The sequence below is a fragment of the Dermacentor albipictus genome, chromosome 7, assembly GCF_038994185.2.
Source record: "Dermacentor albipictus isolate Rhodes 1998 colony chromosome 7, USDA_Dalb.pri_finalv2, whole genome shotgun sequence".
In the NCBI taxonomy this organism is placed as follows: domain Eukaryota; kingdom Metazoa; phylum Arthropoda; class Arachnida; order Ixodida; family Ixodidae; genus Dermacentor; species Dermacentor albipictus.
Window position 1 is genome coordinate 128,502,608 of NC_091827.1, and position 25,749 is coordinate 128,528,356.

At 48.9% G+C, this 25,749-nt stretch overlaps 1 protein-coding gene across 7 annotated transcripts in view; it reads right to left on the bottom strand.

Moving 5' to 3' along the window:
* The window catches only part of Sirt2 (Sirtuin 2), a 290,603-nt gene that overhangs the window by 136,318 nt on the left and 128,536 nt on the right, over positions 1-25,749 (bottom strand). For all 7 annotated transcript variants that reach the window (XM_065438737.2, XM_065438738.2, XM_065438739.2 and 4 more), the window contains one exon: positions 25,493-25,616. In XM_065438737.2, coding sequence (XP_065294809.1) covers positions 25,493-25,616 — 124 coding nt within the window. The remainder of the gene's footprint in view (positions 1-25,492; positions 25,617-25,749) is intronic.

Below are 25,749 nucleotides of genomic sequence, written 5' to 3' on the forward strand. Positions count from 1 at the left end.
TCTCTGTTCAAATGTACGCCAATTTTTTTACACCTGTAGAGCAAGTTGCCGAACTTCTGGTTATGGTTGCATCATGCTCCATTTTCAGTTTCTCCAACTCCAAAAACTATGATGTCTAAAACACATAGCATTCCACTGAGTCCTTCTAAGTCTGTCTGAAGCCCTTTGTGAAAGATTTCACTGCTGACAGCAAGCCAAAATGGAAGGCGAAGCCATTTGATGTCCCATTGGTGTCTGGAATGTAGTGAGAAGACCCAATTCTTCATCCAGGACGCACTGCCAGTACCCATCCTGTAGGCCAACATTTGGGGAGATCTTGGCCTTTCAGACCCCTGGCAAGATGTTCAGGACAGGTAGAAAGTGTCGTTATCTTTCCAGAGCGTCATTCGGCGCTTGTTGATCAATTAGATCCTCGCTTCACCATTTTTCTTTGTGGCAACGACCATTAGGCTAACCCACAAAGTAGGTTCACCGACACTAGATTATACCACGCTGCTCCATGCTTTTGAGCGTTGCTTTAAGGTGCGGTTTGATGCTGACAAGGATTCGGAAGTTTGTCACTGCTCTTGCACAGGTTGACGGTTTGGTCACAAGGTGCACTTTTCAAGGGATGAGCCTGATGATTGTCCAAAAATGTCTGGGTACTTGTGGAAAATGCAGCTCATCGAATCTATTGCCTGTGTCTCAGTAATGCTGGCGACGAGGTTACAGCCCACAACAATTAGACCCATTGCTTGAGCTGTCTTCCATCCTATGAGTGGTGTAAGGCCACCTGGCACAACAATGAACTCTGCAGCGTGTTCCTCTCCATCAGGCGAGGTCACACTCAAGTTGACCTTACCTATCAGTGTCACCTTTGCACCATTCCACATGCATATGGTAGTCATAGTCGGCATTACCTGTTGTGGTATTACACTCTTTGATTTTATCATATTGACAGCAGCTCCACTGTCAACTTTAAATTTCATTTTCCTGCCATTGACATCTAGCATTGTGAATAAAAAGCTTGTTGCGCCATTTTGGACCATAAGTATGACTTCAGAATCGTCCTCTTTGGTTCCACATTGCCGATGGTTTTATTGTTCGTGCACACAGTTCCAAATTCGTTGTAGCTTCCTGCAATTGTTACACGTCTGCTTCCACGCCGGAGATGCGCTCCGTATGCTCTCGTGACTTCCTACCTAATATTTGCACTTTGGCAATGCTTTTCTCAAAGCTCCTGGCTCTCTTTTAAAAGCCAACTGGAACGAAATTTTCGACAGTGTAAAAATCCCAGTTTCCGATAATTTATACATGCAGTAGTCTGCCTGCAATGTTTTACACTTGAAATACAGGTAAAAATGCCACAAAGAGCAAAAATCGACGTTTTTCATCCTGAAGGTGAAAAAAAACGCTGCCATCATCGCCCGCCGGGAGTGACATACAGTGAAAAATGTGGAGAACTAGCGCCCGTGGTGTTTGCTTTCCTTGCTTGTGTTTCATTCCGGTGTATCAGCGAGCAGGTCTCGAACGTCTGCTAGCCACAGAGTTGGCATACTTTGTTAGCTGCTTTATATGCTGTGACAATTCGCCGTTGCGCACCCGGAAGGTTCTTTTAATGCAAAGCATTCTCCGAGCCCAGCCGGTTTTCTCTATCTGGTTGTCTACATTCAACAGCAGGGCCTCGATGCATTCTGCCTCCACTCGAAGAAGAGCGCATTGGGGCGGCCAAGCTAAAGGTGCTGTACAGTCCGGCTTAACACGGATGCAATCCACGCATGGCACATTTATGCTACGTTGGCGAAAATTGGGTGCTCTACAGTCTAGTGTGGCTGGAACAGGAATAGAACATGTCCTATTGCACGCCGGAGTAGTGGCGCACTAACTTGGCTGACCATCGCGCACACATCGCGCACTAACACATCGCGCACTAACTTGGCTGACCAGCAGCATGCTGTTTTGATTCACCGAAGTGAGCATGGTGCGTTTGCACCTTCGACAAACAAAAAAGTGCTCGCTCACTGCGCACCAGTCCGCTAGCGATATGGCAACTGATCACCGTGCTGCTGCGGGTCATGCCTAAAGCACAAGGTAAAATTTTAGCGATCTTAGCATGTCCAGTATGACATATCCGACCGCACCGGCCGCTGCCTGGCACGCTGGAGGCACCACGCTCGTCGACTGATCAGACTACTGCCATCTGCTGTTAAAGGTGATAAGGCTTGGCATGGCTAGGTTAGAGAGGCTTGGTGCTAAGTGTCCGTAAATTTACGACCAGACAAGCTGGACTGCGACCTAAATAAAGCATTGCCCATTTTGCTCTGGCAACATTGTATTCCTGCATGGCTTACCGCCGCATCTACACCCTGGCCGCCGAATCGCATTCTCCTTCATGACAAATTCGTCATGTGGTTCCTGCTTGTTTCTGGCGCTATGTCAGAAAGGCTTTCGTTCGTCTACTTCAACACATTTGATGTAGAGATGCACGAAATATCATGAAGATAATGCACTATTACATTACAAAGAAGGCACCAAATAAAACAACAGACGAAGGAAGGGGGCACGTGACGACCACGTAGGTGCACTAACAACTGAGTGTTTTATTTCTTGACATAGGAACTGCTGCCCGTGTACCTGAAGTCCACGCACATAAAATGGAATGACGACGTTTTTCTACAAAAAGAGGGTGTGTGTATAGGTTCATGTATAGCCCCTGTTTTAAGCGACATCTTTTTAGCTTCAAAAGACAACCTGTTAAAGCACTGCATATCAGGGACAAATGTTATCTTTAGATTTGTGGATTATTTTTTAGTGTTCTTAGATTGTGACAGTCCAGAATTGGAGACCCAGTCATCATTAGTATCGTTTAAAACAGTTTAAAACAGCCTTGCATCCTCTAACCCTGACTCACGAGCTTCCGGCTCATAACTGTTTAAGACTTTTAGATTTACAGTTGACTTTCTCATCGTGTCTTGTGTGCTGGCAGTTCAAGCGAAGGGCTAACAAACCCATCCTCTCCTACCATTCAGCTCATCCAAAAGTAATAAAAAGAGGCATTATTTAATCATGTCTAACCAACGCACTTAACAAGTCATGTGTGCATCGGCTGCAAAGCAGCTTTAATTGTCAGGTCAGCCGCCTCAAAGGGGCAAATTATCCGCACCGTGTGATCATATCTGTTGCAGAAAAAATGCTCAGACAGCTCAAGCAACCTAACGTTGTAAACCAGGGTCGAGCAGGTCCTTCTGAAACCAGGTGTGCTATCATTCCATATGTTCACGGCATATCTCACAATGTGAAAAAAGTAGGTAAACGAGCTGGTGTTCAGGTTTAATTTTCCACTCCAAAAGGTCTTGGTTTGATGTGTACCAAGGTGAACGCAGGACATCGAGAAAATAAACAGGTGTGCGCAAAAAAACACGGGCAGGAACATGTTGGATGTGTAAAGAAAGTAGTTTATTCGGTTCCCTTGTCGTGTGGTTCATCATATGTAGGCCAAATGGGCAGGTGTCTGAATGACAGGTTGCATGATCATCGATATAAGATGGAAAACCAGCTCTCCGGCCATATAAGTGCGCATTGCAAGGCTCATAAGTGCATTCCAGATTTTAATAGAACCTGTGTTTTGAACAGAGCTGATGATCAACTGACAAGGGAGATATTGGAAGCGCTTGAGATCAAGAAGCGTGGTGTGGATTGTATCAGTGAAGCCTCAGTTTCTTTTTCAACAAAGGAACTGGCGTATCTCGGGAGTGACACTTACAAGTTATTCTGTATTGTGAATTCTTTGTGCGATACAGATGACGGCCCTGTTTCTTCTTGTTGTTTTGATCCTTGACAGCAGCTATATATTCCTATGTCAAGAAATAAAACACTCAGTTGTTAGTGCGCCTATGTGGTTGTCTCGTGTCTCCTTCCTTCGTCTGTTGTTCTATTTGGCGCCTTCTTTGTAATCATGTATAACCAACTCACCAACCAGCACGTGCTCAGTGGCACTATTAGAAATGATCGCTTGAGAATATCGCCCCTGAATCCAACTTACCTTTGGTTTTCAGGCGCCATCGTGGCATATTGTACATGCATCGGCTTAACTCCCAAGATCCTCCTTTCCCCAGACATGGCTAAGCCACGCACGGCTACATGTGGGAGCATCCAACTCTTGTGTTCTCGGTTACGTGGTGTTTCAACATACCAAGCACCCGCTGACGCCAACGCCCCTGCAGGGGCTGGCAGAAAGAGTGCACCGTCTGGTGTGAAATCACACAGCTGATCGCCTCCTCAGGTTGTATGGGTGTGTGGTCCAAATACGATCCGACACCCCGGGTGTGCCCATTGCTTGCGGGTCATGCCACTGGACACCAGCGCAAGCTTGTCGAACCGCAACGTAAATGCTTTTAGGTCAGCGATATGGGCAAGGCTGAGTTTCTCTGAAGAAGTTCCTTCAGCAAGTATGTGAGCTGAGACGAAGCTTTCTCTAGAATCTCTACTCGGTACTGACCAAACCACTTATGAGCGAGCGAAGCTGAGAACCCCTTGCTCGCATTGCTAAGAGTAAGGTTGCACTTCAGGACGAGATCAACTACCGAAATGAAAGATGGCGATGCTTCTGGTCATACTGAGCCTTCTGCTGGGCCCTGGCTGATGCCAAACTCTGCCTTGTTCTACTGAGCGCCTGACAAAGTGTGTCCTGAAGTCCTGGAGGGTAAACAGAACAGTCTGCTTGTGCCTCTTCTTCCCTGAGCTGGCATTGAACAGCACTGGTCACCGGATTTGCCAACTTCCTCCCAAAATTGAATAAGATGAGAAATAAAGCAGTTGAGCAATCTTTGCCGGTTCGGATTGTGAACGCGAGGTCCCTGAAGTGGTCTGCCCAATCCTTTTGACTTTTGGCAAAGGCCACCAACATTGGTTTGACAGTTCTGTTGATCCGCTCCATCAAAATGGACTGGGGATCATGGGGCGAATAGGTGCAGTGATTATTTCCCAGGAAACAGCACATAATACCAAACACATGAGCAGAGAAACAGGACGCATTGTCCGTAATAAGTCTTTTCGGAATGCCGTACCAACAAAACACTTCCTGTAACCTCTCCAGCCCTGCTTGCATTGTCACTTTCCGAAGAGGAAAGAACTCCACCCACTTCAAAAAATGATCAACGACTACCATCAGGTGTGTGAACCCCTGCTTACTTCTCGGGAAAGGATCAGAATCGGATCGGAAAGGAGGAATTAGATTGCAGGTGGCCATTTGCCATGGACACTCACTTTCAATTGCTTTCATCAGCCTGGGCGCCTTGTGACTCCTTGATTTCATTGTTTCACAGACGTTGCAGAAACAGCAATAGCAAAAAATGTATAGCTTCAAGCCAGTTTGGCTTAGTTCTGCAAAAACTTTGGAGCCACTTAATTGACCGGCAAAGGGTTCATAATGAGAGAATCGCAATAGTGCGCTTCTCAGACTTTTGGGGATAACCATCTTAAACAGGTCCACAGACTGATCATTGGTGACCATGTATTTCAGCAGGAGCCCATCATGATCCAGCAAATATGAATCCGCGGGGGACAGAGCACCACGCGCTGGTTCCAGCCCCCCTTCATCCACCGCACTGCACTACCAGCAGCATCTCGACGCGACGTCTGCCTGAGACTGTCATTCAATCCGCCACCAAACGGATCAGTTTTCTGGGCCGTCAGTAGCTCTTGCCTGCTAAAAGCAATTCCCGTTCTCCCAAAGAGGAGTTGTGCCTCGTCCCTACTCAGGACTGCAGCCACCATACCCCTTGCGACGGCGTCATGGGTTCACTTTCGAGAAGTGCCCCACTCACCCGCACTGCGACGCGCTGCTTGCCAGGAAAGTGGAATAACGGGTTTGCCAGCTTACAGACTCTCTTTTCTCTCCGTGTGAGGGAAGGTTCGGAAAATCACAGCAACAGAGGCGAAACCTCTGTTGCCTAGAAGAAAGAAGCCGTTTGCATATTCAGTGACCCTATTATAATATAATGATCAGAGAAGTGAAAAGTGACCGCGTTGGATAAACACTATAAAACATGTGAGCACTGCACACTTGCCTTACTTTAGCCAGTCTATAGAGTCCCCCGGAATTATATAGTTCCACACCGATAAACAATCTTTATAAGCATACACCCTGTGGACGTCAAGGTATTGTTGGTGGGTCGGTAGATTTCGCTTCAGGATGATGGCAGGGACGAGTGTGGCAAGGGCAGACGAGTCATAGGTGAACTAGGATCGAACAGCAGGGCAAGCCTGGCACAAACTGGTCCCAGACAACCAACGGAAGGCCCAGGGCTGGAATTTGTCCTGGTCCGAGTACAGCGGACTGTGGCCGGCTCAGGAATTGCCAGGAAAGTGAGTAGCCAGGCAGCTGCAGGGCTTCAAAAGACCTGAACTCGACAAGCTCTTGCAGCCTGGTAATGCTTGCTTCTCTGCTGCTCTATCAGCTTCTCCTAGAACTTCTTTTTCCTTTTTCTTGTTCTTCACATGTTAGTTCGCTACTGGTCGAAATGGTTCGATTGTCATTTCTGGTTTTATATTTATCTTCCATTCGCCATATGCCAGCATCATTGCCTCTTTCGTCTTCTTCATCGTCCTCACGTCATCTCGTCTAAGCACCACACAGCACCACGCACCACATGAGAATACCGCGCACATGACCCTCCGCTGGCTTCGCCCTCGATGTTTGCTGATGCACAAGCACCGATAGCGGCTGTTGCACCTGGAGGAATGCTCCGGGTAGATAATGGACCACAAGATACAATGTCAGCTGCTACATTGGTAATCCCCTTTCGATATTGCACAGAAAAGCCATAATGCTGTATCAGGAGAGCCCAGCGTGCCAGCCAGCTGGCTCACAGAGCAGCATCAGCCAGCTTAGCGCACTGTGGTCCGTCTGCACTATGAATTTTTAGCCCACCAAGGTAGACGTCGAATTTACATTGTTCCAACATGATGGCAAGGCACTACTTTTCTGTTAGGAAATAATTCCTATTTGCAGGTATCAAGGAGGGGCTGGGAAAGGCCAATAGCTGCAACACGACATCATATTCCTGTAGGAGAATTGCTCCTAAACCCAGATCCCTTCCGTCAGTCTGGGACTACAAATGGCCTGGTCTAGTCTGGACTTAGAACGGCCTGGTCAGGTTGGGGAGTCTGAGCTGCACTGTCTCCGCACTGTCTCCAAACAGATGGCTAAAGGTCTGTTGTTGCCCAGGTCCCCACTGCCACTCGGCCGACTTACACCAAGAGTTTGCTCAAGGGCACCTGCACTTGAGTACAGGACGGAACGAACGACCCGTAAAAATTGGCCATTCTCAAAAAGCGGCGAAGGCCATGTACGTCCTTGGGCACAGGGAAATCGAAGATTGCCCAAGGTTTCTCCCAGTCCGGCATTTCTCTCGCGGCCTTGCTCAGAGTAAACCCTAGTAATTGAACCCAGGCCGAGTGTTCTTCAAAGGTTCGAAGATAAATGACGATGTCGCAGAGGTAGCACATGCAGTATAACCACTTTGCTTCTCCAAGGACAGGGTCCACGAGCCTCTGAAACGTTGCAGGACCATTGCAAAGACCAAGGGGCATACGAGTGAACACAAATAACCCACCATGAAACATGAATGCAGTCTTGCACCGGTCGCACTCATTCATCCAGGCCTGTAGGACAATGCCCAGATTTCCTACAATGGAGCTAATCGTAAGGATGGATAGGCAACCTTACAAGTCACTCGGTTCAGACGGCGGCAGTCTACTCACAAGCAATGACTACCATCTTAATTAGGCACCAAACACATTTCAAGACGCCCAGGCACTGGGCAAGCAGCAAATAACATATGCCGATAGCATCTCATTAAGCAAGCCATCAACCACCTGCCTCTTGCCTAGGCTGATGGGCTGGGGGTTATGCTTCAAAGGAAGCGTATCTCCAGTTTCGATCGTGTGCCTCGCCAAATCGGTACAACCAGGATGATCAGTGAAGAGCTCTTCGCGATGGCATAACACTGCCAACAAATGAGCCTTTTGTGTTTGTTTATTTATTTATTTTTTATTTATTCAAATACCCTAAAGGCCCGTGCAGGCATTACACAGAGAGGAAACAACAGTAAGTACAAAGCAACGCAGTACTATGATATGTACAGAAGTAATTGACCGTTAAAAGCATGTTAAAAAGAAAAACTTAAAATATAAAGACACATGGCTACAATCATCAACAAACATTCAATTGTTACAGAGAGTAGCATTATATATACACACATGTATAAAATGGGTAGTGTATCATCCAAACAAACTGCACGGGCTGCCAGAGGATGTGGTGTCTCTTCATGCCGTGTCACTGGATCCCAATTGGGACTTTGAGTCGACAAGTGCATAGCACATGGGCCTGCCCCCAAATTCTGCGTGCAACATGGTTTTTGCCGTGCGGGTGAGCACACAGATGGTTGGCTTGCTCCCGAAATCTGCGCACGGTACATTTCTGATGCCCCATCTGCACAGGTAAGATTGGACGCCGGCGGGCTGATGAACGACTTTAGCAGTGTGAAAGGTCTGTAGCAATAGCCACCATTTGCAATGTCCACAATGATCCCGGTTTTAAGGAGAAAGTCCCTTCCAAAAATCGCAGGAACACTAAGTCCTGCAAAATGAACAAAACGCTTGTGTCTCATTCACTCTCCCCATTTAACAGCCAACCTTGCAGCGCCAGCTGAATGGGCCACGTCTTTCACAAGATTGAATGCCGTTCGGCAGTCCCGCAAGTACTCTGAGTGTCTCTGTAAGTGAAACAACATCTATTCGCCGAACCATGAAGTGCTTGTGCCTGTGTCCAAGAGCGCCGAAAGTTTGCGGACAACAATGGTGACTGGAATAAAGAGCACGTGTCCACCAGCAAAACAACCTGCTTGGTATGCTGAGTAGAGGCAAACAAAGGTTCATCCCCTCATGCCTTCATGAGCGACCCGTGCTTGCACTTCTCGGCCTCACAGGAAGCCATGGCGCAGTGCAGTCCCTCGCTATGTGCCCTCGTTGTTGGCAGCAAAAACAGCGCAATCCTCCACGGTATCTCTCCCGAGGCGGTGTGGCTTCAGCTCCCTGCAGGCTCGGCTCGCTGCTTGACCAAAGGGTATGTTATCACGAGAGTCACCCTACACGAGGCGCTGGGTTGAAGAGAGTCCCTTCACATGCATTTAAGGCAGTGCTACAGCACAGGCTGCCTGGCTACCATACATGTAGGGGTGTGCAGCGTGAGCGCTCAGCTCCCAAGCACACTTGCTTGTCGTTGCTTGTAGTGCTTGTATGTTGCTGCCGTTGGGGAAAGGTCACAGGCTCTCCCCATGCCCAGCGTGGCTCAAGGGCCTCTCTGGTGGGCGGTGGTGGGTGATAGGCACGTGCGGCGAGAATGTCATCTCGAATGCGCTTTGCCTCGGAGGCCAATTCCTCTAAATCTCGGAAGCGGCCGCCATGCAGGTATGCCAAACAGGTCGGATGTGTCTGCCTGATCACCTGTTCGACCCGCTCCTCGTTCAAGGCTTTGGGCTCAGCGACTAAGAAAAGGCCTTACATCGAGAGTACACACTCCTGAAGCGACTCGTCAGGAGCTTGCGTATGGAGCTCAAGCTTTCGCCGCATCCTACTCTCATAGTTAACGGTAGGAATTCGCACAGGAAGGCCACGCAGAACTCCTCGAGGGCTGCTGCACAACCTGAAAAGCCACAACATGAAAAGCTGGTACCACCTAGCCACCATGTCAGTAAGCACAACGAGAACGACGCACCAGAGCACCTCCCTCTGGTAGCGTGCCATGATCTGGTAGCATGCCATGCCCTGGCATTGAGCAAGTCACTGTATCCGCTGTAGGTCAAGATGGCCAACTTTAAAGCGGGGTACACGCATTTCGGAACAGCCAAAAGTGACTTAACTACCTCGGAGAGCGACTGGATCATTTGGGCGACATTTTGCAACAGGATCTGTGCACCTGCTCCAAACAAAGCCGTTGGCACGTTAGCGGTGCGGTCGAGCAAGGATGAATAGTCTTACAGCTCGATCAGTGATGCGGTTTGCAGAGGGATACCGGCTGGCGCGCCATCCCCAGAGCAAAACAGGCTCCTAGTGGGGTGCGCCTGCTGTCGTTCACAGCCACCACTTGGGGCAGCTATGCGTAAATTGTATAGGTCACTTGCAGCCAGCGTCGACAAAACAGGTGCGTGCTCAAAGGGTGCGCAGTAGGCACCACTGAATGTACTCCAAAGGGAGGTGGGTTAGCGAAATTCATGTCTGCCACCAGTAAAGCGCCAACTATTTCTTGAGTAGGGGGGAGGCATCGATTGTGATAGAAAATTGGTGGACAGCCATAATAAGTAAGGTCGATAGTTTTATCAGTCCTATAAACTTGTGAACACCCGCTTACTAACTAAACTAATCAGTATGATGTCAGCGTGCACAGGCAAACATGCCCACAGCACACTCGACGACTGTGGACACTTGCTATCAAGACACTGGTGTGAAGCACCGCAGCAGTAGCAGTGAGCGAAGTGACCTTTGTGCTGTCTATCGCTTCAACGCAAGCTGATTGGCGAGAACATAGCACACACAAAGCTTCGAACCATCGACCCAGCTAGACTGTGCCACCAAAGCAGATCGTTTTCAAGACAAAGCCTCCACAACCGCACCTTACACAGTTGCTGATGAAGTACAATGTCCATTTTAGTCACCTCCCACCAGTTTCTACGGAAGATGGCACACTCCCTCCCCACTTTCCTCCATTATGCACTTGAAAATGAGCCACGATCCTCGGCTCACTCTCGCACGCTTTCACTCGCACATACAGTATATAGCACGAAGCAAAGATGTTATCGCCCTTGGACTTTGTACGGAACACCACGGCAATGGCGATGACAGCAGAAATGCGCCTGGCGTGTCCATATAATTGTTATCAGAATAGTAAGTCAAAGAGCCTGGAAATGCGTTAGTCAGTTATATTTACATTTACAAAATAAGACCTATTTATCTAACACACGTGGTGAACCATGGGGGCCCAAAATAGTATTTCAATTTGCATTTATTTTTTGGAAGCATATAAAATCTCCAGATGATGTAGAAACAAAAGGTAATGAAGTGGCTCACAGAGGTCCCGGATCCAGCCCAGTAGCAGCAGTACCACGCAGATAAAATATGAACATTTGCGACAAACAATTCTAATTAAACAAAGAATTATACTTGGTGTTTAAGTCTACAGCATAAATGCATCACTACTGAAGGTAATACAGTAGAATTTCATTGATACGTTTCCGTTACGTACATTTTCCCGGCGCCAACATTTGCAATTCAGAACACAAAAAAATTACCCAATAGAGTTACATTCCATTTTTCACCGGTTCATACCTTCCTGGAAAGCACGATCTTTCGGCACCAACGTTCAGTACATCGCCAAACTGGATAGTATGATACATTTTCCGGCTGCTAGATCCCATTTAAACAAGAAAATGCGCGGGTCACGCGCAATCAAGAATAGTATATAGCTGCCCGCCACAGAGCTTCACCGCAATATTCAGCCGACTGTCTCATGCAAAAACGCTGGCACGCCCTCAATTTCTCATTTCGGTACCTGCAAACCTTCTCCAGGGTCATCGCATGCGGTAACCACAGTTATCACCACCAATCCTATTGCGATAAGCATCTTCACCTATCTGTTTCACAACATGTGGTGCCATCGGAAGCATAGAACATGCTTTCAATAGGCGATAACTGAAATGCGCTGCCATTCCCTGCAGCAGACAGCGATTGTATACGTTTTCCAGCCGACAGATCCCATGTGAACAAGAAAAGGCGCGAGCTGCACATGGCTGAGAACAGTATATAGCCGCCTGTCTCACGTGAAAGCGACAGTATGCACAGTTTCTTATTACAGTTACAGCAAATTTCCACCTGGGTCGTCGCACACCGGATTCACAGCTATCGCCGCGAAACGTGTTGCATTAAGCACCTTCACCTATCTGTTTTAGGGCGCGTGGTGCGTAGTGTCGTTGGTAGTGTACTGCACGCTTTCAGTCGGGATAATCCAAACGCGCCGCTGTTCCCTGCTACAGGCTGCGTGATGTGGGCATCACATTTCGCTTCGTCAGTATTGGTGTTGCCCATCAGCTCGATTGCCAACCTCCGTGGAGCTCCCCGTGAGCTCCGACGAGGAAGGCATAGATTTGCCAATAACCCTGACAAGCGATATTATGAAAGCCCAGTGCAGAAACAAGGCACACACCAATCCAATCCAAAAGACAGAGGAGGGGGAGTGCACCACCGTCAACTTATGACACTAAGTTCAGTGTAACCGATTTGCCTGCCTCACGAAAACGCGACCGTGACCGCGATGATGAGGGAAAGGTCCCACGGTAGTCGTCTGGTTCATGTCCTCCCAGAGAGCAAGAAGTCTGCACCTGTCCCTCCTTGCCCACGCTGCAGCTTCGACCACACCTGCGACCATTACCGCAGTGCCTGAACCTGCCATTCCTCACAGATACTGTGCCTCTGGAGATGCAGCAATTGCCGGGACAATGGATGCACTTGCAGACAGTCCTGCTGAGCCTACCACAGGGGCCAAGGCAACCTCAGATGTTCCCAAAAGCCTCCACTGCAAGCTGCCCTCGGAAACGCACCAGCTGCAAAGGTGGCAGGAGGCAAGTCGCAACATGGCGCAGCGGCCTTCCTCAAGCACGTGCCGGCCCCTCAAACAAAAAGACTTGCTTCAAGAAGGGAGAAGACAAGGAGAGGCAGCATATTCCAACGGGAACCTCACAGCCCTCGGCCCATACAGCGAGCACCTCCACAGCCCCTGTGGCAGCACCACAGCAACAGGTGAGTACTGCCAATACCGCAATGTTCAGTGCCCTCTCCGTTGATCCTCCATAACCTGGGAGTAGTGAGCCAGCCAAAGACGGCTTTACGGTAATGTGCTCCAAGAACGCCCGCCGGTACGCTAGGAATCTTGAATAGGCTGCAGTCATTCCCACTGCTCTCGGAGCCTTAGGGACAGCCCTGTTCCAGCCATCTGCACTGGGCAGCACCTTTCAATGTGGGTCGTGCCTGGCTCTCGCCTCTGCACTCTCTACGCAGCCAGGTGTTGCAGCAGTGCGGGTGAACACCAGGTGCAACATCAAGGCTACAGATGCAACCTCACGGGCTTGCCTCGAGGAGCTCATCATCATTACAGAGCTCCGAGGTATTCCAGTCGCTGCCTGTGTACCTGCTGCTCGTGGGCACAGCACTGTGTTCCACCATGGTGTCGATGGCGAGCCCACGGACGAGGCACTGCTCAGGGCAGTCGGGTCCAGCTTTCCTGTGCTGTCTGCAGCCCGCGTAGGCAACATGACAACGCTTTGCTTCACCGGCCCGGTTCCCCCTGAGCATGTGACCGTCCATAAGCTGCAGTTCTGGGTGTATCCTGTAAGACTGAGACTACTGCAGTGACAACAGTGCGGCCGGTATGGGCACATGACTGCCACCTGTGACAGACCACCAGCTGCCTGCACTGTGGCAGGCCCCTGCAGAAGGGAGAGAGCTGCCCCAATATGGCTCACTGTGTCAACTGTGGTGGCAACCGCACTGCAAACACGCCTGCTCATCCCGAGTGGCAGGACGAACACCGGGTGGCAACCATCATGGCATCAGCCCCTGCTCCACTCTCTAGCTGTGCAGTCCAGGCATCAGTACGGGCGGAAACCCAGCAGGCAAGGGCTACACCACCAGCACATGCCTTCTCGTACGCGCAAGCAGTAACAAGACAACGGCACAAGTCCCAAGCCATGATGCTCCCTGCTGGCCAGCCCTCCGTGCCAGCTCCAAGGAGCCTGCGTCGCTGGCCTCCTGTTGCTGCCATGAAGACTCGTGTCTCACCACCGAGCCAACCCACACCTGACCCACGGGACGGGATCATCATCAGCCTGCAGCTCACCCTGAAAGCCATCGGAAAGATGCTAGCTGCTAATAGCCTAGTGAGAGCCCTCTGTCTACATGCAAGTGGCATGCCTCCTGGCCACCACCATGGATAGCAACCCAGAAAACAGCAGCCGCTGGACACTCCAGTGGGACGCACACTCGTTGCGGCAGTGGCATGCAGAGCTGTGTGAGCTCCTACAGCGGTGTGACTTCAATGTCCTCACATTGCAGGAGGTGTATGCTGTGGCCGGTGACCTGCGGCTGCTTGGCTGCCTTGGCTACTTGTATGCCACCACCTGTGCCACATGCAGCTGTACAGAGGAACCTAGCCTGGTTGGTGGCCACAAGCCCGGCAAGCAAGCAAGGAAGGCCATCTACATTCGCAGCAGCCTGGCTGATGCGGTTGTCCCAGTGGTGGACATTGTAAGTGGCCCCCTGGAGTGCTACGCCATCACGGTGCGTCTGGGCAGCCAGGACATGACCGTGGCGAGCATCTACTTTCGTTCAGGGAAGCCATGGACCCCTCCAGCCTCGTCCAGCTGGCTCTACATCTCGGCGGGCATGCAGTCCTGTGCGGCGACTTCAATGTCCGCCACACAGACTATGGAAGCCGCAGCTGCACCCGCCAAGGCAAAAACCTCACCGATGCCATCAGCAGAGCTGAACTGGTGGTTCTCAACAGCGGAGGACCCCCTAGGTCTGCCAAGAGCTGAGCACACTCATCAACTTCTCCCTCACTACAGAGAACTGTTCCTACTCTTGCGCTACAACTCCGGACACATGGGGATCTGACCACTTCCCCATCGTGACCACCCCTGTGTCTTGGAGGAGGCCAAGTACCAAAATCTACTACGCCACAGACTGGTCCCTGTTCAGGAAGCACTGCAGCAAGGTGGTGGATGGCTGTGACTTCCTGAGTGCCATCGTGCACTGTGCCCAGGCAGTCACTATCCAGTGCTCTGCCCAATCAGATACCCCGCTACGGATCTCCACCTGCTCAACCTTCATGCCTCCAGGCATCGCATGGAGTGCAGAGCAATCTGGACAGGCAAGGCAGAGCATTGGACCGGGTACAGACGTGTCAATGCCTGCTGCAGATGACAAGCCAAGCGCAGGAGGAGCTACAGCTGGGTGAGCCTGTACTCTGGAATCAAATATAGATCCAGGGGCTCCCTCACATGGAACTCCTCAGGTCCCTCACTGGCAGGAGGACGAGCTGTCAACATGTCCTTGCCGTGGCCATCTCGCTAGGGATCAGCGCGGAGGCCCTTGCAGAACTCCTGGCGGACTGCTGCCATCCTGCCGGTCAGACTGCTTCCTGCTGTCCCACCCACCTGCCTAGCCAGCCCGCACCACAAGCCAGGTTGCTGCCATCTGCCAGGAGCCATTGGCACTGCACAAGCTCCAGGCAGCCCTAAGGTGAAGGAAATGCCGCAGCGGACGGGGAGAAGATGGAGTGACGCCCCAGATGCTCCGAAACCTGGCCACCAGTGAGCAGCAGCGCCTGCTTGACTGCTTCTACATCAGGCGGTCAGGGCAGGTGCCATAATCATGGTGCACAGCCATCGTGGTGCCCACCCCGAAGGCAACAAGGCCACCTGGAGAACTGTCGGCCTACCGGCCGGTCTCCCTCACCTCTGCTGCTTGCAAGGTGATGGAGGCCTTGGATCAACTGGACTGGGTGGCCCATGCCCATGGCTTCCTGGCTGACCAGCAGGCGGGCTTCCGACGACGGCAGTGCACTGCGAACTCCATCGCGGATGTCGTGTCCGCCCTGGAGGATGCCAAGGCCAGCGGGGACCTCGTGATGCTCCTGCTGATCGATGTTCAGGGAACCTTCGACAGCCTGCCTCACACAGTCGTCCAGCAGGCCCTGGACCTCCTCGGCATCTGTGGCAACCTGCAGCAGTTCCTCTTATCGTTCCTGAGCAATCGCACCCTCAGGGTATGTGTGGGTTGATCGAAAAGCACCCCCTGTACCGTTGCTGCAAGTGTGCCGCAAGGGTAAGTTGTGAGCCCTTTCCTGTTCAACCTGCCTATGGCCCGGCTGCCTGCTGCCCTGCCAATCGACCCTCACTACCTCGAGCAGTCTTCAATCTATGCTGACGACACACTCTGTGGGTGTTAGGACCGCCGCAGTCCTTCAACAGTGCATGTCTGACCCTACAGCGAGTCCTGGACACTGCTGCTGCCTACTTGTGCAGCATCGGCTTGACCATCTCAGTGAAGAAAACAGAGGCCATGCTGAACCACCCCAAAGCAGCAGCCTGTCACTCAGCTTCCTGGCTGCATCTGCATGATGTGCAGATCTCAGTACGGCAGTCACCTACCTGGGACTGCGCATTGACCATCCACTATCCTGGCTGCCTTCTGCCAAGGCCTTGTACACCCAGACACTCCGGGTCCGCAAGGCAGTGTTCCACCTGCTTGCCCGTGAACAGGGCTGCACTACCAGGCGGGCCTTGTGGCTTTTCGATGCTGCAGCCACGTCATGGCTGCTGTACACCCTCCCACTAGTGGCGCTACCTCCACTTCACCTTAGGAAGCTGGAGCTACAGCACCAGTCAGCTGTCCGGCTCTGCCTGGGCATTCCCCCCACCTCACAAGTGGCTGCCACTCTCACTGACGCAGGAACCTGGCCCCTGTCACTCCTCTTCATGCAATATGAAGGGGAGCGTTGACTGGCTGGCACACTGACTGGCTCCACCATGTGGCAGACGGTCAAGCCCTCCTGACCCACCTTTGTTCCTGGCCAGCATCACAGATGAGATGGCTGTGCAGCCTCTATGAGGACGTCATAGGGGACACGCCAGCCAATGCTGCTCAACCTCCCCCACCACAGCGACCACCAGTCCCCATCACCACGGACCTGCCGCGTGTTTCCAAAAGGCACTCCCCAGTGCAGGCCCTCCAGCAGATGGCTGCATCTCTCCTTCAGAAGAGGCTCGGAGATCATCTCCACATATTTGTCGACAGATCAGTGATGCCGGACACCTGCTCTGCAGAGAAGCAAGCTGTGCCTCCTTCCTGTACATGCAAGCTCCACTGCAGCGAAGGTAGCAGGTCTCCACCTTGCTGTCTATCTACTTGCAGAGGAGCTTCCACCGACACCGGCAGCCATCTTCTGTGATTCTAAGGCGGCCCTCCTCTGCCTGCAGAGGCGTGAAAGAGCTAGCCTCGAGGTCACCTTTCCCTCGTTCAGGCTGTCTGCTTTCCAGGAGGCAGGCTGTTCGGTGTGCCTGCACTGGTACCGGCGCACGTGGGTATCCAGGGCAACGAGGAGGCCGACGCTCTTGCGAAGAGTGCCTACCACTCCGCAGCCCCTCTCAGCCTTGCTGTAATGGCCGGTGACTTTACGAGGCACAGGCTGCGACGGCACCTTATTGCCTTCCACCCAGACAAGCGGATGTCCCTGGGCTGACCTCTATGGCCACTTCCACAGCGTGGCCTCCTATGCAGGGAGACCTCGCTTTTGCAGCGCCTGAGAGTCAGCTGCTGCTCGACAGCGGCTCACCGCCACCACCTAGGGATCACCACGTCCCCCGCCTGTGCCTCCTGCGGGGATCCAGAGACACTGGAGCACTTCCTGCTCGCCTGCCCTGCTTACCTCCAGCATCAAAGCCGCCTCCTGCAGGAGTTCCGCCGCTTGCCGCTTCCTTCTGCACAGGAGGAAGACCTGGTCTACCTGCCCTCCTAAGTGTCATCAACTATTTCGACTCATTGGGGCTCTTGGCGAGACTTAAGGACTTTGTGCAAAGACAGATAGCCTCATGGCAATCCAACCCACTCAAGGCTTCCTGACCTGCCCCAACCATGTAGCACCTGCTGGGCCAGCTCCCCCTGGCCTATCACCAGACCAACTTTCTGGTTGGACCCACTAGGCCCTTCCTGCCGGTTTGCTCTACCACTGCCATGGCGACGCCCTAATCTTATTGGACTTTTTCATCACCAATTCATCCCAACCCCTCTTACAAGCAGAAGTAATTGCAGAAGACATAAGGTGATCATTTGCTAGTATACATGTTATTAAGAAGTTCAATACCTAACTAAAAGAAGAAGGAAACGCATGTCTTTCAAGACATCTCTGAAAAAAGCTAAGTGCACTTTAGAGAAACTATACAGTTCTTACATGGCATTACATCTACAATACACATGATGCAGAAGAAGGATACGATTCATTAACAATCAAAGTTTCTAATTTATCAAAACTGATAGCTGGGCAAGATGGTGTGGTGCCATCTTAACGAGAAAGTGCGCAAAAAAGACGTAGAGCAGAAAGAGAGAAACAACAAACACAGGCGCCGTTGTTTGTCATTTCTCTCAATCTCGTCTACGTCTTTCTTGTCAACGTCTTTTTCGCACCCTTTTTGTTAAAGTTTAAAACACCTACAATAAGTGTTTCTCAACGAAAACAAGGCAAACAAACCAGTGTTGTAAACCTTGGATAAGCAAGGAAGGATATTGTGGAGCAGATAAATAAGAGGCACCGATCGTACCAGGAATTCATTCGTAATAAAGAGCCTAACATAATGAGAATGCCTCTGAAACCAATTAAATAACATGCTCAGAAAAGCTAATAGTTTTTACAAGACATTATTTTCTTGTGACACATGCTGATCAGATATAACGTGGAAAAAGGCAAACTCTGTACCTGGTCAATCAAAAAGAAGCCACAAAATAGAGGCTATGAGTCATAGCAGTGTCACTGTTACGGGGTCACCTCTAGGGAATCCAATTTTCTTTGAAACAGGCTATGATTCATAGCAGTGTCACTGTTACGGGGTCACCTCTAGGGAATCCAATTTTCTTTGAAACAGGCTATGATTCATAGCAGTGTCACTGTTACGGGGTCACCTCTAGGGAATCTCTTTAATAATTTTCTTGTGAAACAATTTTTAAATTAAGATTTATAAGATGATGCCTCATACAAGGCAAATGTGCCATCCAACCGTTTCTTTCCCCGATTTATTATAAGGAGGTATATTCTACAATCGTAAACTTGCACAACACCAGCAGTGACGCCGACAACATGCAAGTTAGAGCAATTAAGTTTGTTGCAGACTTAATTGCACCTTCTTTGACATATCGTTTACCTGTTCAACCTAGCTTTTCCAAACGGCGTATTCCCGAAAAAGGTGCAAATTGTGAAAGTGACATTAATATTTAAGGACAGTGACAAAAATATTCAAAAATACTACTGACCTATCTCAATCTTGCCAATTTTTTCTAAAGCTTTCAAAAAGCTGTTTCACTATAGAGTGCATAACTTTCTACTGAAACACTCAAACTTTACAACATGGTTTTCGCAATCACTGTTCCATCGAAACAGCTTTATAAAGCAAAAGGAATTAATCTTACACAATATCTGTAATAACGATCTAACACTAGGAATTTCTACTGACTTTGCTAAAGCCTTTGATTCCTTCAGTCACAAAGTTATCCTTGGTAGATTATATTCTTATGGTGTGCACAGAATCGCATTTAACCTCATAGAATGCTATTCAAAGTACAGAAAGCAACACATTTCCTTATGTGAATTCACTTCTGAATTACAAAGCATTAAAACAGGTGTACTTCAGGGAAGCGTTCTAGGACCACTTCTGTTTTGTGTTTAATTCTACTTATCAGTACAGCGTTATTTCAAGATCTCAAGTGGCCATTATTTGTTATGCTGATGACACAACAGTGCTGATATCAGGCAGAGAAATGGCAGAGATTGAGGAGCTTTGTGAATGTGCTCTAACTCACTTTTCTTCTCGGGTAAAATTTAATTCTTTAATTATCTACCCTCAAAAGAGAAAAGCAGCCCTCTTTCGACCTAAAAGAAAAACTGTTGCTTTGCCTCACATTAAAAGAAAAACTGTTGCTTTGCCTCACATTAAACTTGGATCAGGTACACAATCAAAGTAGTGGACTGTGTAACGATTCTAGGCATGTACTTTTCTAGTACCCTAACTTAGGACAAACACGTGACTGAAATACACAAAAAGCTGTGCAAAATTATTGGGTTAATAAATAGAAATAAATATCTCTTACCTGAACGAATAAAGCTTTTTCTGTGCAAATCCTTAATCTTAGCCTAATTAAATTATGCTCACTTGGTTTAGGAAACAACAATAAAGAAAGATTTAAACCATTTATTAATTATGCAGAAGAAATCAATTAGGGTAATAACAAATGCTTCTTTTAAATCTTCCACGTAAGAGATGTTTGACCACTACCGGATAATGAAAATTAATCGCCTCTATAACTACCACCTGGCACAATCATACTCCATAGCTAATAGATACAATGCCTCATTCTATTTCGACCTGTCAATGTTAAAGAAAAGGCAATACATGTACAACACGTGTTGTCCGGAAACATGGCTTATTCCTACATCAGTGAACAATGATTTCTTACAATTACTGACTCCCACACTCCCACACTTGTTAAACAAATTTTCAGAGAATAGTGCTGACCTTACCTAGCCACCACGGAATATATGGCATCTTTCTCCCATCAAATAAAATTACCGATTCTTTGCAAGCACAATTACTTGATGAAGTGTCTTAAACATTGTATTTGCTTCTGTTAAAAATGTGTCCTCTTGTCTGCCTTTCATTGTGCTTAGCAAACGCCCTTTATGTTTGTCTGTTCCTCATGACATGAACGGTAACCCTCTGTATACTTTGGTTCCCTTGATATGCCAAAGGTTGTTGCTCATATAGGGGTCGTCGACTTGTCCAACTAAAGGTAGCTTTGAGTGGCTGCCCCATGCTTTTTGTAACGAAAGGAAAAATAAATTCTTTGTATTTGTATTATGTCCAATTGGGCACAACAAAGAAGGCAAGCCCAGCCATTTCCAGTTATCACCGACTAGCTCATTACAGAGTGCTAATATCCCCAGGCAAAACTTTGCCTGCACCTGTTTTAACACTACATTCTTAAAACAGCTTGACCGTTTATTTTTAGTTCCACTTAATTTGTATTCTGAGATCACTGATTGATCAGTAATCTTTTCATCATCATCATCATCATCATCATCATCATCATCAGCCTGGTTACGCCCACTGCAGGACAAAGGCCTCTCCCATATTTCTCCAACAACCCCGGTCATGTACTAATTGTGGCCATGCCGTCCCTGCAAACTTCTTAATCTCATCCGCCCACCTAACTTTCTGCCGCCACCTGCTACACTTCCCTTCCCTTGGAATCCAGTCCGTAACCCTTAATGACCATCGGTTATCTTCCCTCCTCATTACATGTCCTGCCCATGCCCATTTCTTTTTCTTGATTTCAACTAAGATGCCATTAACTCGAGTTTGTTCCCTCACCCAATCTGCTCTTTTTTTATCCCTTAACGTTACACCTATCATTCTTCTTTCCATAGCTCGTTGCGTTGTCCTCAATTTGAGAAGAACCCTTTTCGTAAGCCTCCAGGTTTCTGCCCCGTAGGTGAGTACTGGTGAGACACAGCTATTATACACTTTTCTCTTGAGGGATAATGGCAACCTGCTGTTCATGATCTGAGAATGCCTGCCAAACGCACCTCAGCCCATTCTTATTCTTCTGATTATTTCCGTCTCATGATCCAGATCCGCAGTCACTACCTGCTGTAAGTAGACGTATTCCCTTACCACATCCAGTGCCTCGCTGCCTATTGTAAATTGCTGTTCTCTTCCGAGACTGCTAAACATTACTTTAGTTTTCTGCAGATTAATTTTTAGACCCACTCTTCTGCTTTGCCTCTCCAGGTCATTGAGCATGCATTGCAGTTGGGCCCTTAGTTATTAAGCAAGGCAATATCATCAGCGAATCGCAAGTTACTAAGGTATTCTCCATTAACTTTTATCCCCATTTCTTCCCAATCCAGGTCTCTGAATACCTCCTGTAAACACGCTGTGAATAGCATTGGAGAGATCGTATCTCCCTGCTTGACGCCTTTCTTTATTGGGATTTTATTGCTTTCTTTATGGAGGACTTATGGTAGCGGCTCCACAGCCACTACAGTGGCTGTGGAGCCGCTATAGATATCTTTCAGTATTTTTACATATGGCTCGTCTACACCCTCATTCCGTAATGCCTCCATGACTGCTGAGGTTTCGACAGAATCAAATGCTTTCTCGTAATCAATAAAAGCTATATATAAGGGTTGGTTATATTCTGCACATTTCTCTATCACCTGATTGATAGTGTGAATATGATCTATTGTTGAGTAGCCTTTACGGAATCCTGCCTGGTCTTTTGCTTGACAGAAGTCTAAGGTGTTCCTGATTCTATTTGCGATTACCTTAGTAAATAGTTTGTAGGCAACGGACAGTAAGCTAATCGGTCTATAATTTTTCAAGTCTTTGGCGTCCCCTTTCTTATGGATTAGGATTATATTGGGGTTCTTCCAAGATTCCGGTATGCTCGACGTTATGAGGCATTGCGTATACAGGGTGGCCAGTTTCTCTAGAACAATCTGCCCACCATCCTTCAACAAATCTGCTGTTACCTGATCCTCCCCAGCTGCCTTCCCTCTTTGCATATCTCCCAAGGCTTCTTTACTTCTTCCGGCATTACCTGTGGGATTTCGAATTCCTCTAGACTATTTTCTATTCCATTATCGTAGTGGGTGCCACTGGTACTGTATAAATCTCTATAGAACTCCTCAGCCACTTGAACTATCTCATCCATATTAGTAATGATATTGCCGGCTTTGTCTCTTAACGCATACATCTGATTTTTGCCCATTCCTAGTTTCTTCTTCACTATTTTTAGGCTTCCTCCGTTCCTGAGAGTATGTTCAATTCTATCCATATTATACTTCCTTGTGTCAGCTGTCTTACGCTTGTTAATTAACTTCGAAAGTTCTGCCAGTTCTATTCTAGCTGTAGGGTTAGAGGCTTTCATACATTGGCGTTTCTTGATGAGATCTTTCGTCTCCTGCGATAGTTTACTGCTATCCTGCCTAACGGAGTTACCACCGACTTCCATTGCACACTCCTTAATGATGCCCACAAGATTGTAGTTCATTGCTTCAACACTAAGGTCCTCTTCCTGAGTTAAAGCCGAATACTTGTTCTGTAGCTTGATCTGGAATTCCTCTATTTTCCATCTTACCGCTAACTCATTGATCGGCTTCTTATGTACCAGTTTCTTCCGTTCCCTTCTCAGATATAGACTAATTCGAGTTCTCACCATCCTGTGGTCACTGCAGTGCACCTTGCCGAGCACGTCCACATCTTGTATGATGCCAGGGTTAGCGCAGAGTATGAAGTCTATTTCATTTCTAGTCTCGCCGTTCGGGCTCCTCCACGTCCACTTTCAGCTATCCCGCTTGCGGAAGAAGGTATTCATTATCCTCATATTATTCTGTTCTGCAAACTCTACTAATAACTCTCCCCTGATATTCCTAGTGCCTATGCCATATTCTCCCACTGCCTTGTCTCCAGCCTGCTTCTTGCCTACCTTGGCATTAAAGTCGCCCATTAGTATAGTGTATTTAGTTTTCACTCTACCCATCGCCGATTCCACGTCTTCATAGAAGCTTTCAACATCCTGGTCATCATGACTGGATGTAGGGGTGTAGACCTGTACAATTTTCATTTTGTACTTCTTATTAAGTTTCACAAGACCTGCCACCCTCTCGTTAATGCTATAGAATTCCTGTATGTTACCATATTCTTATTAATCAGGAATCCGACGCATAGTTCTCTTCTCTCTGCTAAGCCCCGGTAGCACAGGACGTGCCCGCTTTTTAGCACTGTATATGCTTCTTTTAGCCTCCTAACTTCACTGAGCCCTATTATATCCAATTTACTGCCCTCTAATTCCTCCAATAGCACTGCTAGACTCGCCTCACTAGATAATGTTCTAGCGTTAAACGTTGCCAGGTTCATATTTCAATGGTGGCCTGTCCGGAGCCAGTGATTCTTAGCACCCTCTGCTGCGTCGCAGGTCTGACCGCCGCCGTGGTCAGTTGTTTCACAGCTGCTGGGGACTGAGGGCCGGGGTTTGATCGTGTTGTTCATATAGGAGGTTAGAAAGTATTGGCCTCGAGCTCCACCACTGGAAAAGCTGGCGCCACCGTCGGCGTGACGTGCTAGGAGGGATCACGTGGACATAGCGGCCGCGTCGGCTGCTTCGGGCGCGCCGAAGCGAGCTGAAAACGAGTTTAAATTCCCTCGTACGCTGCGGTTTTCATTTAGTGGCGAAATTTTCCCGCTTCGAGTGTCTCCTTTACAACGCTTGAAAGCACTACAATAGGTAGTGGCTGCCTTTGAAGGCGCGCAACATGGTAGGCTACTGCTCGGTGCCGCAGGGCCGGACGCACGTGACGGAGTCCGGTGTCGGCCTTATTCACACGTAGCCGCAGGACAAGAAGCTGTGTGAAGCTTGGCTCGCGAAACATAAAACCGGCAGTCATCGGCTACAACTCGGGTATGCAGCAAGGACAGACGCGAGGAAGATTTCTGCTACTGCGCCCGGTCTGCGATGTTCTCAAAACGCGCACTGAGACGCTCGCCTGAGTCCGCTGCCCGACTAATGTCATGACGGTTTGGTCTATAAACTTGTCGATACTATAGAGACTGTAAAGTTCAGTGGAGTGGAAAGGCAGCGGTGAGAAGCACATTTAAAGAATGCATAGCATATAGTCATGTTTGTGTTATGAATTAATGCACTGGATTACAAAAAAGAAGCAGCGGGAAATTGCACGCTGAGAACGCCGATAAACATACAGTGCGACGCAACTCGAAAAATAGTATTGAAAGGTCAAAGAATTTAGAAGAAAAAAAAGATTGCATCGTCGCGACGGCACATCACAGTCCCCGTAGGCGTCGAAGTCTCTACAATGAAATTATTTTTGAACAGCTCTGATAGCGCCCACGCAACAATGGTTGCCTGTATACTGTCAAATGCTCATATTCTGCGGCCTAAAGCTCATGGCAGGGTGCGAAAACGCGCGCGCGGAGAAAGCGAAACAGTGCGCGGACAAGCATGCAGACGCGCAGTCGGTCGCTGCGAATCTGCGCGATCGCTGCATTGAGGCTTCATTCTAGTACGCTCCATTTAGTTATACAAACACTATAAGAACATATTTCACACAGTTTGCTCTCGGTGTTTACCTACCTTTCACGCAAGAAGCCGGTTCGGGAGACTCCATCGCGGCGACCGCGCGCAGTGGCGTTCACTGTACGTATTCGGTAAAGAGATAGCGGCTGTAAACGATTGTGTGCTTTCAGCTTGCCCAAGATTATTATTTAGACAGTAAGAAACTTCTCTCGTTTCGAAAGTACTTACAGAAATGTCCGGGAGAGCTCGCGCGTGGTGTTTTCAGTGAGCGCTGACAGCAAAACCTATGAGGAGCGCGTCACGTGATCCCTCATACTACGGCATCGAGGCGCTTCCGATAGAGGGCGACTCCGTAACTCCTCGCCGCCAATAGCAGCAATCTTTTACCGTTCTAATAATGGCATTTATTTAAGCCCTCAGGAAGGTCAACACAGCTGCATCAGCTTCCGTGATTGTCTAATAAAAGGTGCTCACGCAATCACACACATGTACACTCGTATCTAATGAAGCATTTGCCGAGACCACACGGGGTGTCGCTTACCCCTCAGCCAATCGAGGGAGTACTCGTGGTTGCATGACAGGCAGTGGGAACTGTGGAAAGTGCCGTGTGCCTCCACAATGGCCTCCGCTGGGATGCCTGCCAAACGTTCCAGGCAGTCGATGTTCTGCACAGCACATCTCACCCTTAGTTCTCCACAGGAACGCAAGTTACTACACAGATTTCAGATCCGGGTCTTTCCATCAACCTTGCTCTACAAAAGGGCTCAAGACCAGTCTTCATAAGCCCAAGAAAAATGT